General features: G+C 35.1%; 1 protein-coding gene across 1 annotated transcript in view; it reads left to right on the forward strand.

Annotated features, from left to right (window-relative positions):
- Window positions 1-13234, forward strand: part of mlxipl (MLX interacting protein like) — a 47884-nt gene that overhangs the window by 28415 nt on the left and 6235 nt on the right. The window contains exons 9-15 of the mRNA XM_077222481.1: window positions 921-1560; window positions 2289-2362; window positions 3046-3268; window positions 5746-5843; window positions 5927-6046; window positions 7427-7554; window positions 9467-9590. Of these exons, the coding sequence (XP_077078596.1) occupies window positions 921-1560; window positions 2289-2362; window positions 3046-3268; window positions 5746-5843; window positions 5927-6046; window positions 7427-7554; window positions 9467-9590 (1407 nt within the window). The remainder of the gene's footprint in view (window positions 1-920; window positions 1561-2288; window positions 2363-3045; window positions 3269-5745; window positions 5844-5926; window positions 6047-7426; window positions 7555-9466; window positions 9591-13234) is intronic.

The following is a 13234-nucleotide window of genomic DNA, read 5'->3' on the forward strand; positions in this document are numbered from 1 at the left end:
CCACACTGATTCACTGCTAAAAAACACTAGTTAGTGGTCTTGTGAAACCCACTTATGTCACCAAAATGTAAAAAAAAATATTCTCAAACTACCATTTTTCATATTCCAGAGTTTTACTTTTGAACCTACAAATGACTCTTGTGAACACTGATTAATAATATTGTGTATATACATACGCACCTTATTTTTTTTTATATCTTACATTTTTTAATTTTATGTATTTCATTTTACGATTTGAATGTTGAAATGTGTACCACTCTTTTAACCATGCTAATTATTATATTATATTATATTATATTATATTATATTATATTATATTATATTATATTATATTATATTATATTATATTATATTAACATGGTTATAAGCATACATAGTATAAATTTAAACATTAATATATAAATACAAATTATATTCAATGTTTTATTAATAATTAAATAAAATAATATATATTAAGAATTAAATTAAATTATTATAAAAAATATTATATTTAATATTCATTTATTGAAATATTTTGCTGTTGAAATGTGTACCATGCTTTAGACTATTAACCTCATGAGATTTCACATAAATTCAATACATTTCCTCAAATTTATAAGAGAAACTTTTTTCAAATAATTTCACTTCTGTTTGTTGTTATTTTTAGCCTCCTCTCTCAGCTGAAAATGTATTATACTAACATGGTTATAAGCGTAGTATACATTTCATGAATAGTATACAAAAAACGAAAATAATAAATGTAATAAAAAATAGAAATAAATAAATAATTATATTTAATATGTATGTAAGAATTTATTAATTAATTAAGTTGTTTTATTGAAACATTTTGATTTTGAAATGAGAATTTTTAAAAATGGAATTAATTTCCTCAAATTTATAAGGCACAAACTTTGTCAAATAATTGAACTTTTCATTTGTAGCCTCCTCTCTCAGCTGAAAACGTATCCCAGCCCTCCTCATCTGTAAACCTTTCTGGACCCAGTTATCCTAGCCAGACCCTAAACCCCGACATGACCTTCAACCCCAGCCCTGAACCCTCAGATCCCAAGTTCAAAGGTCACACAGCAGAATACATCGGTGACTTCCATCCCTCTCTGACCCTCTCGTCCGGCATGACCCCGTACACTCAGCAGACGTCGTTCAACACTGAGATTGCTCAGGAAAATCCTTATCCTAATCCTTATCCAACCTGTCTCAGACACAGATACGCATCCAGCCAATCAGAGACCACGTCCACGGTTATCACACACACCGGCTCTGCCATGAGCGCAATCCCATCGGAAACCCAGCATGGACATGGATACTCCAGTGTTGCTGAGATGTTTCCATCTTCCGCCTGCATGTCTTTGAGTTACGAGCCCATTAACGTGTCTCAGCCCTCGGGCGTTCTCTCTCACTGCTTCTCTGTGCCACAACAAGTGGGCGTGGCTTCTGGCAGGGGGAAGCACAAACACAAGACGGGAGGAGCCCCATTGGTTCCCATGGCGATGACCTCATCTATAGCCCCGCCCACTCAGACGAGCTGCCTGGCCAATCTGCTCTCCTCCAGATCTCATGAGCGTATGCAGATGTTTGATTCATTTGTCTTTTTTTCTACTTGGCCTTATTCAGTTTGTTTTTAGTGAGCATTTTAACGTTTAAAAGAATTTAGCATGTTCAAAACAATTGAAGCTTATATGAACCAGTGTTGCTTATAACTAAAATTGAAAATAATTTCTGTTAATTGTATTAAAGCTGAAAAAAAAGGTTTTAAAAGAAGTCTCTTATGCTCACCAAGGCTGCATTTATTTTAATTGATCAAAAGTTACTTTAAAGACATGTATAATGTTACAAAATATTATATTTCAAATAAATGCTGTTCTTTTGAACTTTCTGCTCATCAAAGAATCCTGAAAAGATAATGCATCGCGATTTCCACAAAAATATAAAGCAGCACAACTGTTTTTAACATTGATAATATCATAAATGTTTCTTAAGCATCAAATCATCATATTATAGTGATTTCTGAAGGATCATGTGACACTGAAGACTGGAGTAATGATGCTGAAAATTCAGCTTTGATCACAGGAATAAATTATATTTTAAAATATATTAAAATAGAAAACAATTATATTAAATTGGCATAATATTTAACAGTATTACTGTTTTTTTTTGTTGTATTTTTAATCAAATAAATGCGGCCTTGGTGAGCATGAGAGACTTCTTTTAAAAACATAAAAAATCGTACCGATCCCAAACTTTTGAACGGCAGTGTATGTGTACTAAAATAAAAACCTTTATATCTCTAGGAAAAACATCATTGAGTTTTAATGCTCCTTCAACGGGATTAAAAGGCCACAGACCAACATCACCCGTCTCTCCGGTAAGATCCTCTGAGAGCTGAATAAAACCTTTACAGCACACTGTAAAACAAGTGAAATATACAACCACACTGACAGACACTTACACAAGACACACTGTAGAAATTAGCTTTAATTATATTTTTAGCTTCACTCTAAAAAATGCTGGGTTGTTGCGACCCAAATTTGGGTCAAATATGGACAAACCCAGCCGTTCGGTTAATATTTTAAATTGAAATATGGACGAACCCAACCGTTGGGTTAAAATTTTTAATCTAAAATTTTAACCGAACGACTGGGTTTATCCATATTTGACCCAAATTTGGGTTAAAACAACCCTGCATTTTTTAGTGTTTGATCACCGGAATATAATTACATTTTAAAATATATTCACATGGAAAACAGTATTCTTAGATTGTAAAAATATTTCACAATATTACTGTTTTTACTGTTTTTTTTTCTTTTTCTTTTTTTAAATAAATGCATCCTTGGTGAGCAGAAGAGTCTTCTTTTAAAATATTACACTATTTACAGTTTTTTTTACTTGTAACTTTTTCTGAAAACTCAAGTGCACTAAAAAGACTTGCTTTTGAATATTGAACATGCAAAATATACAACATAAATAATGAATAACCCAAAACATGATGTCATCCAGATAACTCTTCATATCTTGAATGATAAGAATGCTTTTTTCTCTCCATAACAGCCAAAAAGCAGCAGTCGTGGAGGATCACAGATTTCCCACAATGCCCCCTGGTCCTCTCCTGCCATCGCTCCTCTGTCACCGTTACACATGTCAGGCCACAGCGGCGCCTCGCAGGGAAACACCATTTCATCTCTGCTCGCGCAACACACGCCACTTCTCATCCCCAAAACTGAAAAACTCTCCCCGGTTCAAATGCATGCAAGTGACAGGACCAGTTTAACAGGTGTGTTGATTTGTGTGCTTTTAATGCATCTCGTCACACACTTTCAGTATATTTACAACTACGGCTGTGAAACGATTAATTGCATCCAAAATAAAAGTTTGTGTTTACTTAATATATGTGTGTGTACTGTGTATAATTATTCTGTATATATAAAAACACACACATGCATGTATATATTTAAGAAAAATGTGTTATTTGTATATCAAATATTTATATTTATATATAATTCAAATTATATATTTATATATATAGTATATATAAGCAAATATTTCTTAAATATATATATGCATGTGTGTATTTATATATACAAAATAATTATACATAGTACACACATATATTATGTGTAAGGAACTCAGCTTTTTGGAAATATTAATAATCAATAATATCTTGTTATTATTAATTATAAATATTTGGGTCAGTTAATTGCATTAACTTGATGTGGCTGAATTAATATTACAATCAATTAATCAGTTATTCCGACGAACTCTTTTGATTATTAATTTATTCTAAGAAAAGGGTATCTTCCATGGCCACCGAAGAATAATTATTTCTTCGCCTGTACAGTACTTTGAGCCAGTAGCCAAAACCGTGATCGTAAAGTGACTTGTATTGCAAGCAAAACAGAACCAAATACATATTATGTACAAGTTTTATTAACTAAATATAGATATTTATATGAATATAAATAAACTAAACAACATACACACATGAATACATAAATAGGTTAGTGATAGGATGAAATTGGAAACCGGAAGAGGGTCTATGAGAAGAACCATCAGAATTTCATTTTCACATTTCATTGAATTGAATACTTGCATTTGTAATGGGAACAATTCTTGAAGTTGTTGAAAATTGGAGTCGTTGATGGTTCCGGCAGTGTCAAGTGGAAGTTGGTTGAGCGTTCTCTTTCTCCAGGAACGCATGGCTGGTTTGGTCGAGGCCTGGGACTCTGTTGAGGCCACGCCGAGCACCCAGGAGAAGTGAGGAAGTCGGAAGGATGGGTGATTGGAGTCGTTGTTGGTTGGAGTCTTTGTTCCAAAACTCTTGAGATTGTCCTTGGTTCTTTGTGAGAGAGTCATCTCTCTCCTGCCTGAGCCCATATCTGGTTGGAATCGAGGCCTGCTGGGCCCTGGGGCCCCCGTGGAGGGGGAGGGGGCTCCCCAGTATCACCAGAACAGTGTTGCGGCTGGATGAAAGAACTAAGAGAGGGAGGTCACATGTGAACTGTCTCTAATAAGGCCTGGAAAAGATCCTCCCCTAAGGGTTGAACTCAACCAATAAGAAAGGGGACATGTCTGAGAGGGAAAGTGGCTCTTAGTTGATTTACGGATCTTTGTCCCTATCATGATTATACCTTCATTAATGCTAAAATAGCTATAACACATCCACACTGCATTCTAGAAGAAGGTGATGTACATCAAAGTGTGAGTCATTAAACGAGGATTAATTAGGTAGGAGGCATGATACAGGTGAGGTTACATTGATCGTTAGTTGGTTGTATACCAGGATACATACCATAATATATACCTAATAGTACACGAGACAGTAAACCATTTACACTGTTTCTTTCACAGTTTTATGCATGTTCATTTATAGATCAGTTAGTCTATGATTAATGCAGCAAAGTCTGTTTTAAAGAGGGTTTCTGTTTCATAGTCTCTCTCTTGAGTATGTGGCCACATTCCTCGGAGGTCGTAAAATCTCCTTGTCATGCCCTGTAACATGACACTGTTTCTGCCCTTGTGTTTGTTCATTTGGGCTGTGTGAGGAGTTTCATAAACCTTTGTATATAATTAATAATTAGTATGTGTCTGATTGGTCCATACCCTACAATGTAAATTATACATTGCTACATAATATGTGTGTGTACTGTGTATAATTATTTTGTATAAAAACACACATGCATGTATATATTTAAGAAAAATTTGTTATTTATATATATTATATATATATATATTTATATATAATACAAATTATATATTTATATATATAGTATATGCAAATATTTCTTAAATATATACATGCATGTGTGTTTTTATATATACAAAATAATTATACACAGTACACACACATATATAATGTAAATTATATATTATGTTACATAATATGTGTGTGTACTGTGTATAATTATTTTGTATATATAAATACACACACATGCATGTATATATTTAATAAAAATGTGTTATTTATGTATAAAATATTTATATTTATATATAATACAAATTATATATTTATATATACGCAAATATTTCTTAAATGTGCACACACACATATTATGTAAACACAAACTTTTATTTTGGATGTGATTAATCGCGATTAATCGTTTCACAGCCCTATTTACAACCATATAATATCACTGATAATAACTCAAGCATTGATTTTTATTTTCAAAAGTAAGGAAAAGTCGTGATTACTTCTTAATGTTTTTAATACCGTTGCTGAAATAAGCTTCCATAGAAATCTCTTGTGTATTTTAGTGACTTTTTCAGGAAACATAGGGCAGACGTCACCTACGAATCCACCGGAGAAAAGCCCAGAGGAGTTACCCGGAAAAGCCAAGATGGAGTCCACAAGAGTAAAATCACAAATCCACCTCAGCATGTTTGTTTTATAACCATGCGGTTTGTGTTGTGTCGCTCATGTCGTGTTGTTTTACAGACAGACACGCGACGGATCACACACATTTCTGCCGAGCAGAAGAGACGCTTCAACATCAAGCTCGGCTTTGACACGCTTCACAGTCTGGTGACCACTCTCAGTTCACAGCCGAGTATTAAGGTAACACTCATTTCACTCACTACATCAGTCAGCTCTCGAGAAAAAGAAGTGTGTGAGCTTCTTTTCAATGTGCACTTCAAATCTTAAAAGTAAAAGTCTACTGCTAATGAATTATGACAAGGTTTACTTTATGGTGTCTAAATAGTAATAAATTTTAGATGTTTGTAATAGTAGTTTGTAATTTGATGCTGCATATCTGGCTATAACATTACATATAGCCTATAACACGCTCACATGTTTATTTTCTAGCATTTTTGGGAGGAGTAAAATTTACATATTTGGTTTCAACAACCAAATGCATTTACACTTGTCCAGTTTCGTCTGGAATGAGTTTCAGACCTCCTCCTGAAGTTGATTGAGTGATCGGATTCAAATCAGTCTCGAATGCGTTTCGGAGGACATTTACACCGGGTCTTTTCACGATCGGATAGCTATCAGATCACAGAAAACGCATGAAGTGGCCAGGTGTAAACAGCCCCCAAGTTACTTCAGATTGATGCTGTTTGTAACCCTCAGCTTCACTAAGATTGAACGCATACAGACGGCTTCAGTCAAGTCACCTTTATTAGGGGTTCGAGCACAAAGTGCTGAAATCGCTCAGAACTCTTAGACTCAAGTGTCGTACACCACTGTGATCACTGGCTCAAGGCGGACAGAACGTATATCTCCGATTTCGATTTAGGCAGGAAGAAATTTCTGCAATTTCGAATTTTGTCTTGCAAAAACCTACTTTTGCGAACTAGTCCTAGGTTTTTCACCCGATCGGAACCAATACAGTGTAGGACAATTTTCTGGACTCTCTAGATCAATAATTATTAAAAAAGTTGTATTTTTGCATTTGGTTGGCTATAAATGGGTAATTTAGAGAATGGGCGTGGCAAAATGCAGTCGAAAGCCTATAAATCCTAAACGAAAAATCAGAACTTCACAACAATTGGTGAGCATGTGTGACATAACATTCTGAAAGAGCATGCAAAATTTTAATGAGATCGGACCATAGGTGGTGCTATAACTGTTAAAATGCTTAAAAAACATGTATTTCCTATGGTAAATTACCTGTATTGGCTGTAAATGGTCTTTTCCATCTATGATGTCTGTGAATAAATGGTTGCCAAATAAAACTTGTGCTTAAAGGCCCTAAACGCTTGAACCCCGATAAATGCTGCTTACAGCTTTAATTTATATGGCGCTTTTTACAATACAGATTGTTTCAAAGCAAGTTGTAATAATATTGTTAGATATAAAATTAAATGTCCCCAACTAAGCAAGCCAAAAGCCAATGGCGAAAAAGGTGACCTTCCGTCTCATAGGGTTCCCCATCTTCAGTCGTGCTTCCTCCACCTCACCCTAACGCTCGTACTCTCGCCCCGCTGGTCTCAGATCAGTAAGGCCACCACACTGCAGAAGACAGCGGAGTACATCAGTAAGATGCAGCAGGAGAGAGCTCAGCTCCACGAGGAGGCCCAGAGACTGAGAGACGAGATCCTGGTGCTCAACTCTGCCATCAAGTGAGTGAGCTTTACCATCAGTGCCTTCATGAGACTTTAACATTAATGTGTGACGGGGATTGTTAGGGATGCACCGATATGAAAAAATTGGCCGATACGGTAATCATCATATTTGAAAGCGCATAACCGATATATTCAGTGTTGGGAAAGTTGCCTTTCAACATGAATTAGTTCAAAGTTCAGTTCACAAATTCAGTTCATATTTCATAGACTACTATAAAAATTTTGAACTAGTTCATAGTTTTTTTTTTCATATGTTGCTGTGAGCTATTATTTTTGAAAATGATTGCCAAAGCCCATATAGAACCACAGACAGCACTAATTGTATCGGCGGGCAAAGTTTGCACAGAAATGTAAGATTTTTCCCATCCTCACCAACCTTGTCATAAAACTCGTTTAAATGATCATACGATCCTCCTTGCTGCTTTTTGTTCTGATGACGCATGCGGCGGTGCGGCACTGGTGGCTGGTGTTGCCAGATTGGGTGTTTTTTTCCGCTACATATTAAAGGATGAGTTCACCTCAAAATGAAAATTTCCTTATAATTTACTCACCCCAATGCCAACCAAGATATCCATGTCTTTCTTTCCTCAGTGGAAGAGAAAAAAAAAAAAAACATTTCTGGATTTTTCTTCGAATAATGGACTTTAATGGCAACCAGCGTTTTGAAGTCCAAATCAATGCAGTTTCAAAGGTCTTTGAAGACAATTGTTCAGATTGAGCTGACCTGCAACGGGCCGGAAACCACGTCATCACGTTGAAAGGTCACCGTGCGAAGGAGGATAGTTCAAATTGTATTGTATGTTGAATGACATATTTATGTCTTTGTGTCATATTATTGTTTAAAAATGGTCCTTGCATGTGCGTATCCTGGGTGTTTAAATCTTTTAAAACCTAAAGTGTGACCTTTTCCCAGAGCGTGACCTTTCAACGTGATGACGTAGTTCCCGGCGCGTTGCAGATCAGCTTAATCTGAACAATTGTAGTTAAAAAGTATTTATTTATATATATATATATATATATATATATATTTTTTTTTTTTTAAATGACCCATCGTTTCGCTAGATAAGCCCCTCCTCCTCAGCTGCGATCGTGCACAGTCCGCTGAAGCACTTCAAAGATCTTTGAAACTGCATTGATTTGGACTTCAAAACGCTGGTTGCCATTGAAGTCCATTATTCAAAGAAAAATCCAGAAATGTTTTCCTCAAAAAACGTATTTTCTTTTCCACTGAGAAAAGAAAGACATGGATATCTTGGATGGCATTGGGGTGAGTAAATTATTAGGAAATTTTCATTTTGAGGTGAACTCATCCTTTAAGGCCTGTTTACGCTGTGTTTTATCCGGGTTTTCTCCTGGAAGGCTCTATAGAAATCTGCCATTCTATTGAACGAAGACAAACTGAGAGTGCGTGCCGTTCACAGACACCAGAATGAACGAGTTCACAGTAACGTTCATCAGGCAGTAATACAGTACGTTCAGTTCACGTTCGCCCAAAATATGAACGAGTTCATGAACTATCGTTCAATGAATGCATTCATGCACAACAATGGATATAGTGGCAGATAAATCTGAATCCAAATTTTGATATGTAATTTTTGAGAGCCTGATCGCCTTGCACACAATCATAATGATATTCTCATTATAATTTTATGTAGCCTATATGACAGACTTGTGCTGTACATGTTGCATTTAACTGTATTTATTTAATATTTCAATCATATTTCAAGAAACCATCATGTGCGCATCCGAAGTGTCTCATCTGAAGGAAATAATCCATTATTTATCGGCCAAATTTTCTTTTCTGGTCGAAAACGACAACATTAAAAATGAACATATATTTGTTGATACTGATATGGTGGCCGATATACCGTGCATCCCGAGTGATTGTATTTGAACTGTTTGTATGTAGTGTGTGTCAGCAGCAGCTTCCGGCCACTGGTGTCCCGATAACACGACAGCGATTCGACCACATGAGAGAGAAGTTCAGAGAGTACGTGAGGGCTCAAACGCTGCAGAACTGGAAGTTCTGGATTGTATCCTACAAAGCTTTGTGTCTCTTCCTAATCTGAAACAAAAACACCCCAAAATGAAAACTCCCTCATCATTCTTAAAAATCCAAAGTTTTTTAAAATCTCTTATCGACCAATTTAAAGGAAACGTGTGCATGTTTTGTTAAGTAGCTTTTGTTGTCATTTTATGAGTGCTGGGTAAAATTTTATGTAAGATTCTTAGTTTTATTTTTGTATGTTGTTTATGTGAAACTTTTTTTGCTGCCATTTTGGCCAGGACTCCCTGGAAGAAGAGATTTTTTATCTCAATGGGACTATCCTGGTTAAATAAAGGATAAATAAAAAAATAAAATAAAAAAATGTACTCTCCCGCTGCACGCCTTTCCTGATGTATATGACTTTCTTTCTTCAGATAAACACAAACAAAGATTTTTATTGAATTTTCTGTGAGTCCTAATAATGCCATTGAATGGCTGCCAATGTCTTCTGAAGTAAAACAATAGGTGTGTGTACAAGAAATACTAATATTTTTAGTATTTCACTGTATATTTTTTTGGGCTGCCCTCGACTAAAGATTTTTCTAGGCGACTAATAGTCGTTCATTTAAGCGATTAGTCGACTAGTCGCACGTTTATACTGATAAACCATAAATCATAGTAATGAGCCTTTAATTTGGTATATAAAATGCATAGCCTAATCAGTGCTCAAACGCAAACATAAAAAATGACATTTTAATAATTTTTTGATATTTTCTGTGTTTATGGCTGCAGAGATTAGCCTGTATGCACTTTTCATACGGATGGCATGATAATATTTATTCTCTTTTTGAATTTGTTAATTCAAAAGTACATTCAAGCTTTCTATAGAAATATTCAAGATATGTTCTATAGACATTTCAAGCTTTCTATAGATATATTTATCATATCTGTGAGGCACATATACACTGACTTTCTGGTTATTTTTGTGACGCTCAAGTTCACAGAGACCGAGACAGCTGAAAGTGCATCCTTTTTATTTTCATTATTTTACAAAAGCACAATGTTTTTTGTTATTGTGAGTTTACAGAAATAAAAGTAGACCCTTTACAGTTTGCATTACTCTTATGTGTATGACCAAAAATGACGGAGTATTTTAAGTTAAATGCAGTGATCGTACCGGCGCCTGTAATAATGAAGTAAGTAACTATTAGTCGCCTAGAAAAATCTTTAGTCGAGGGCAGCCCAAAAAATATACAGTAAAATACTACAAATATTGGTATTTCTAATACACACACCTATTTATTCACTTCAGAAGACATTGGCTCATCCACTGGGGTCGTACGGATTACTGTCACGATCGTTGCGTGTGGTTTTTAAAGATGCAACCCAGCGGCAACCATTCAATGGCATTATAAGGACTCACAGAAAATTAATACAAAGAAATTTTTTTGTGTTTATCTGAAGAAAGAAAGTAATGTACATCAGGGAAGGCATGCGGCGGGAGAGTAAATTTTTTTTATTTAGTTTTTATTTATCCTTTATTTTACCAGGATAGTCCCATTGAGATGTAAAATCCCTTCTTAGCCCTAATTTTTAGCTCTCCACACAAACACAGATATGCGCCTAATAATAGCGCACATTTATCTAGGTTAACATTAAAGCGAGCAGACTTGTAAAGGTGCTACTACTTGCATGTTTCAAGTGATAAGCCATATTTGATGTCAATGAATGATAGGCAAATGTTTGGATTTCCTGCCGTTAACGATCTGGGGCCGTATTCACAACACATTTTAAGGCTAAAAGTAGCTCCTAACTGGCGAATTTAGGAGCAACTCCTAAAAATAATGGGCGTGTCACTCGTAACTTTAGGACTCCTAATTTTTTTGACTAAGAGTAATTCACGAAGCATTTTAGCCCTAAAAGTAGCACCTAAGTCTGGGACAGCTTAAAAGAAGTCGAGAGGACTCCTAACTCACTAAGACCTATTCACAAACCGCTTTTTGTGGCATTTCACGTTGCGATGTTTTGAAATGCGTATGCGGCGGCTACAGGAGCTTCCAATCACGAGGGAACAATTTTGCATTGTAGGCATAACTAGGGATGCAACAACGCCACCAACAACAACCAAAACTACTCACTGCATGTAAACTAATTGTAACATTTCATTGTGAATCAAATTAAAATGTTCTTCTCTTTGCAAACGTAGGCAGAGGCATAGTGACAGATTAATTCAATAATGTTGCAAAGATATTGCATCAATCCATACGTTTCATTAGGCTACTAGGCTATTTGTTTTTCCTTACTCTTTATTCATTTAGGCTATTTCTTCAGTTATTCATCATCTTCCGTCCTTCGCACTACTTGTGTAGCGCACGCATTCTCAGACCTGTCACCTGTCACTCATCATCATAGGGGAGGTGTTTGGAATCATTCCCGCGTTACAATCATCAGCCAATCAAGGTGGTCACTTCAGTCAAGCTCGTGCATGAGTAATGACGTCATCCATAGCAACGAAGACTCACTCTTAGTTTAGGAGTTGTCATTTTTCTTTACTAAGAGTAGGTCTGAAAGGCGTTGTGAATAACTTTTAAGAGAAAACTCCTAGCTAAAATATTTTAGTGCGATTTAGGAGCACTCCTAGTGGTAAGATAAAATTATTTGTGAATACGGCCCCTGTTCATCACAGCCTGCGTTTCGCAACTTCCTGTGGAGTTTTTTCCCCCTGCGACTAATCGACTAATAAAATTTTGTTCGTCTAAGCCTCTTCTAATCGACACATGATTATTCGACTATTAGGGAGCAGCCCTAATTTTTAGCTTTTTTAACCGGTTTACTGTCAGACAAGCAAGAGAAATGGATTATTTTCCTAAAAATGTTTATCTGAAGAAATAAAGTCATAGGTGAGCAAATGATGAGAAATATTTCATTTTTGGGTGAACTATCCCTTTAAGGCTAGTTTCCCCGGGTGAACTGTGTAAAAAAATGAACTAATATCACTATACTTCCCCAGTTGATGAACAGTGCTGGGCAGATTACCTCCAAATTGTAATTGTTACTGATTCCAATGTAATCAGACTACTTTTTGAGTACTTTTAGATTACTTTTCTAACTTGTTTATCACAATGATTTGAATAGGATAATCTCGTACCAAACGTTACATTCTTTTTTTTTTATCAACAACATGAAGTGCATTAATTATTACATTACATCAGGGTTTCCCAGACTTCGATTCGGGAAGGAACTGAAGCTATTTCAAGTATTTAAATCATGAATAATTTAAATAAAAAATATAATAAAAAAAAACATTCAAAACAAATCACTTACTTTAAAAACATATTTTATTTGTTTAACTGCATGTCATGTGACCATTTACCGATATCAGAGAACCGTTAACTTAATATTATTATTAATTTATTATTATAATTAGCTTAATTTTAACTTGATATTTTATTATTTCAGGGGATCCAGATTACATGTAATCATTTACTACCCAGCAACGGTTGATTGATTACATTAAGAATTCCTTACATTTTGTATATTATAAGATTTCTGAAATGTTATGTTTAGTAATGAAAATGAGGCATTATCTTAATTAAATATGCACGCATTTGCATACATTTACAGAACAGAAATCTGAGCATTGGATAAAGCCATGTTAAAAATTCATGTTTCATTTTGTTGACATGTTAA

The sequence above is a fragment of the Siphateles boraxobius genome, unplaced genomic scaffold (genome assembly GCF_051911475.1).
Source record: "Siphateles boraxobius isolate OS27281-9 unplaced genomic scaffold, OSU_SipBor_1 120, whole genome shotgun sequence".
NCBI classification, from domain to species: Eukaryota; Metazoa; Chordata; class Actinopteri; order Cypriniformes; family Leuciscidae; genus Siphateles; species Siphateles boraxobius.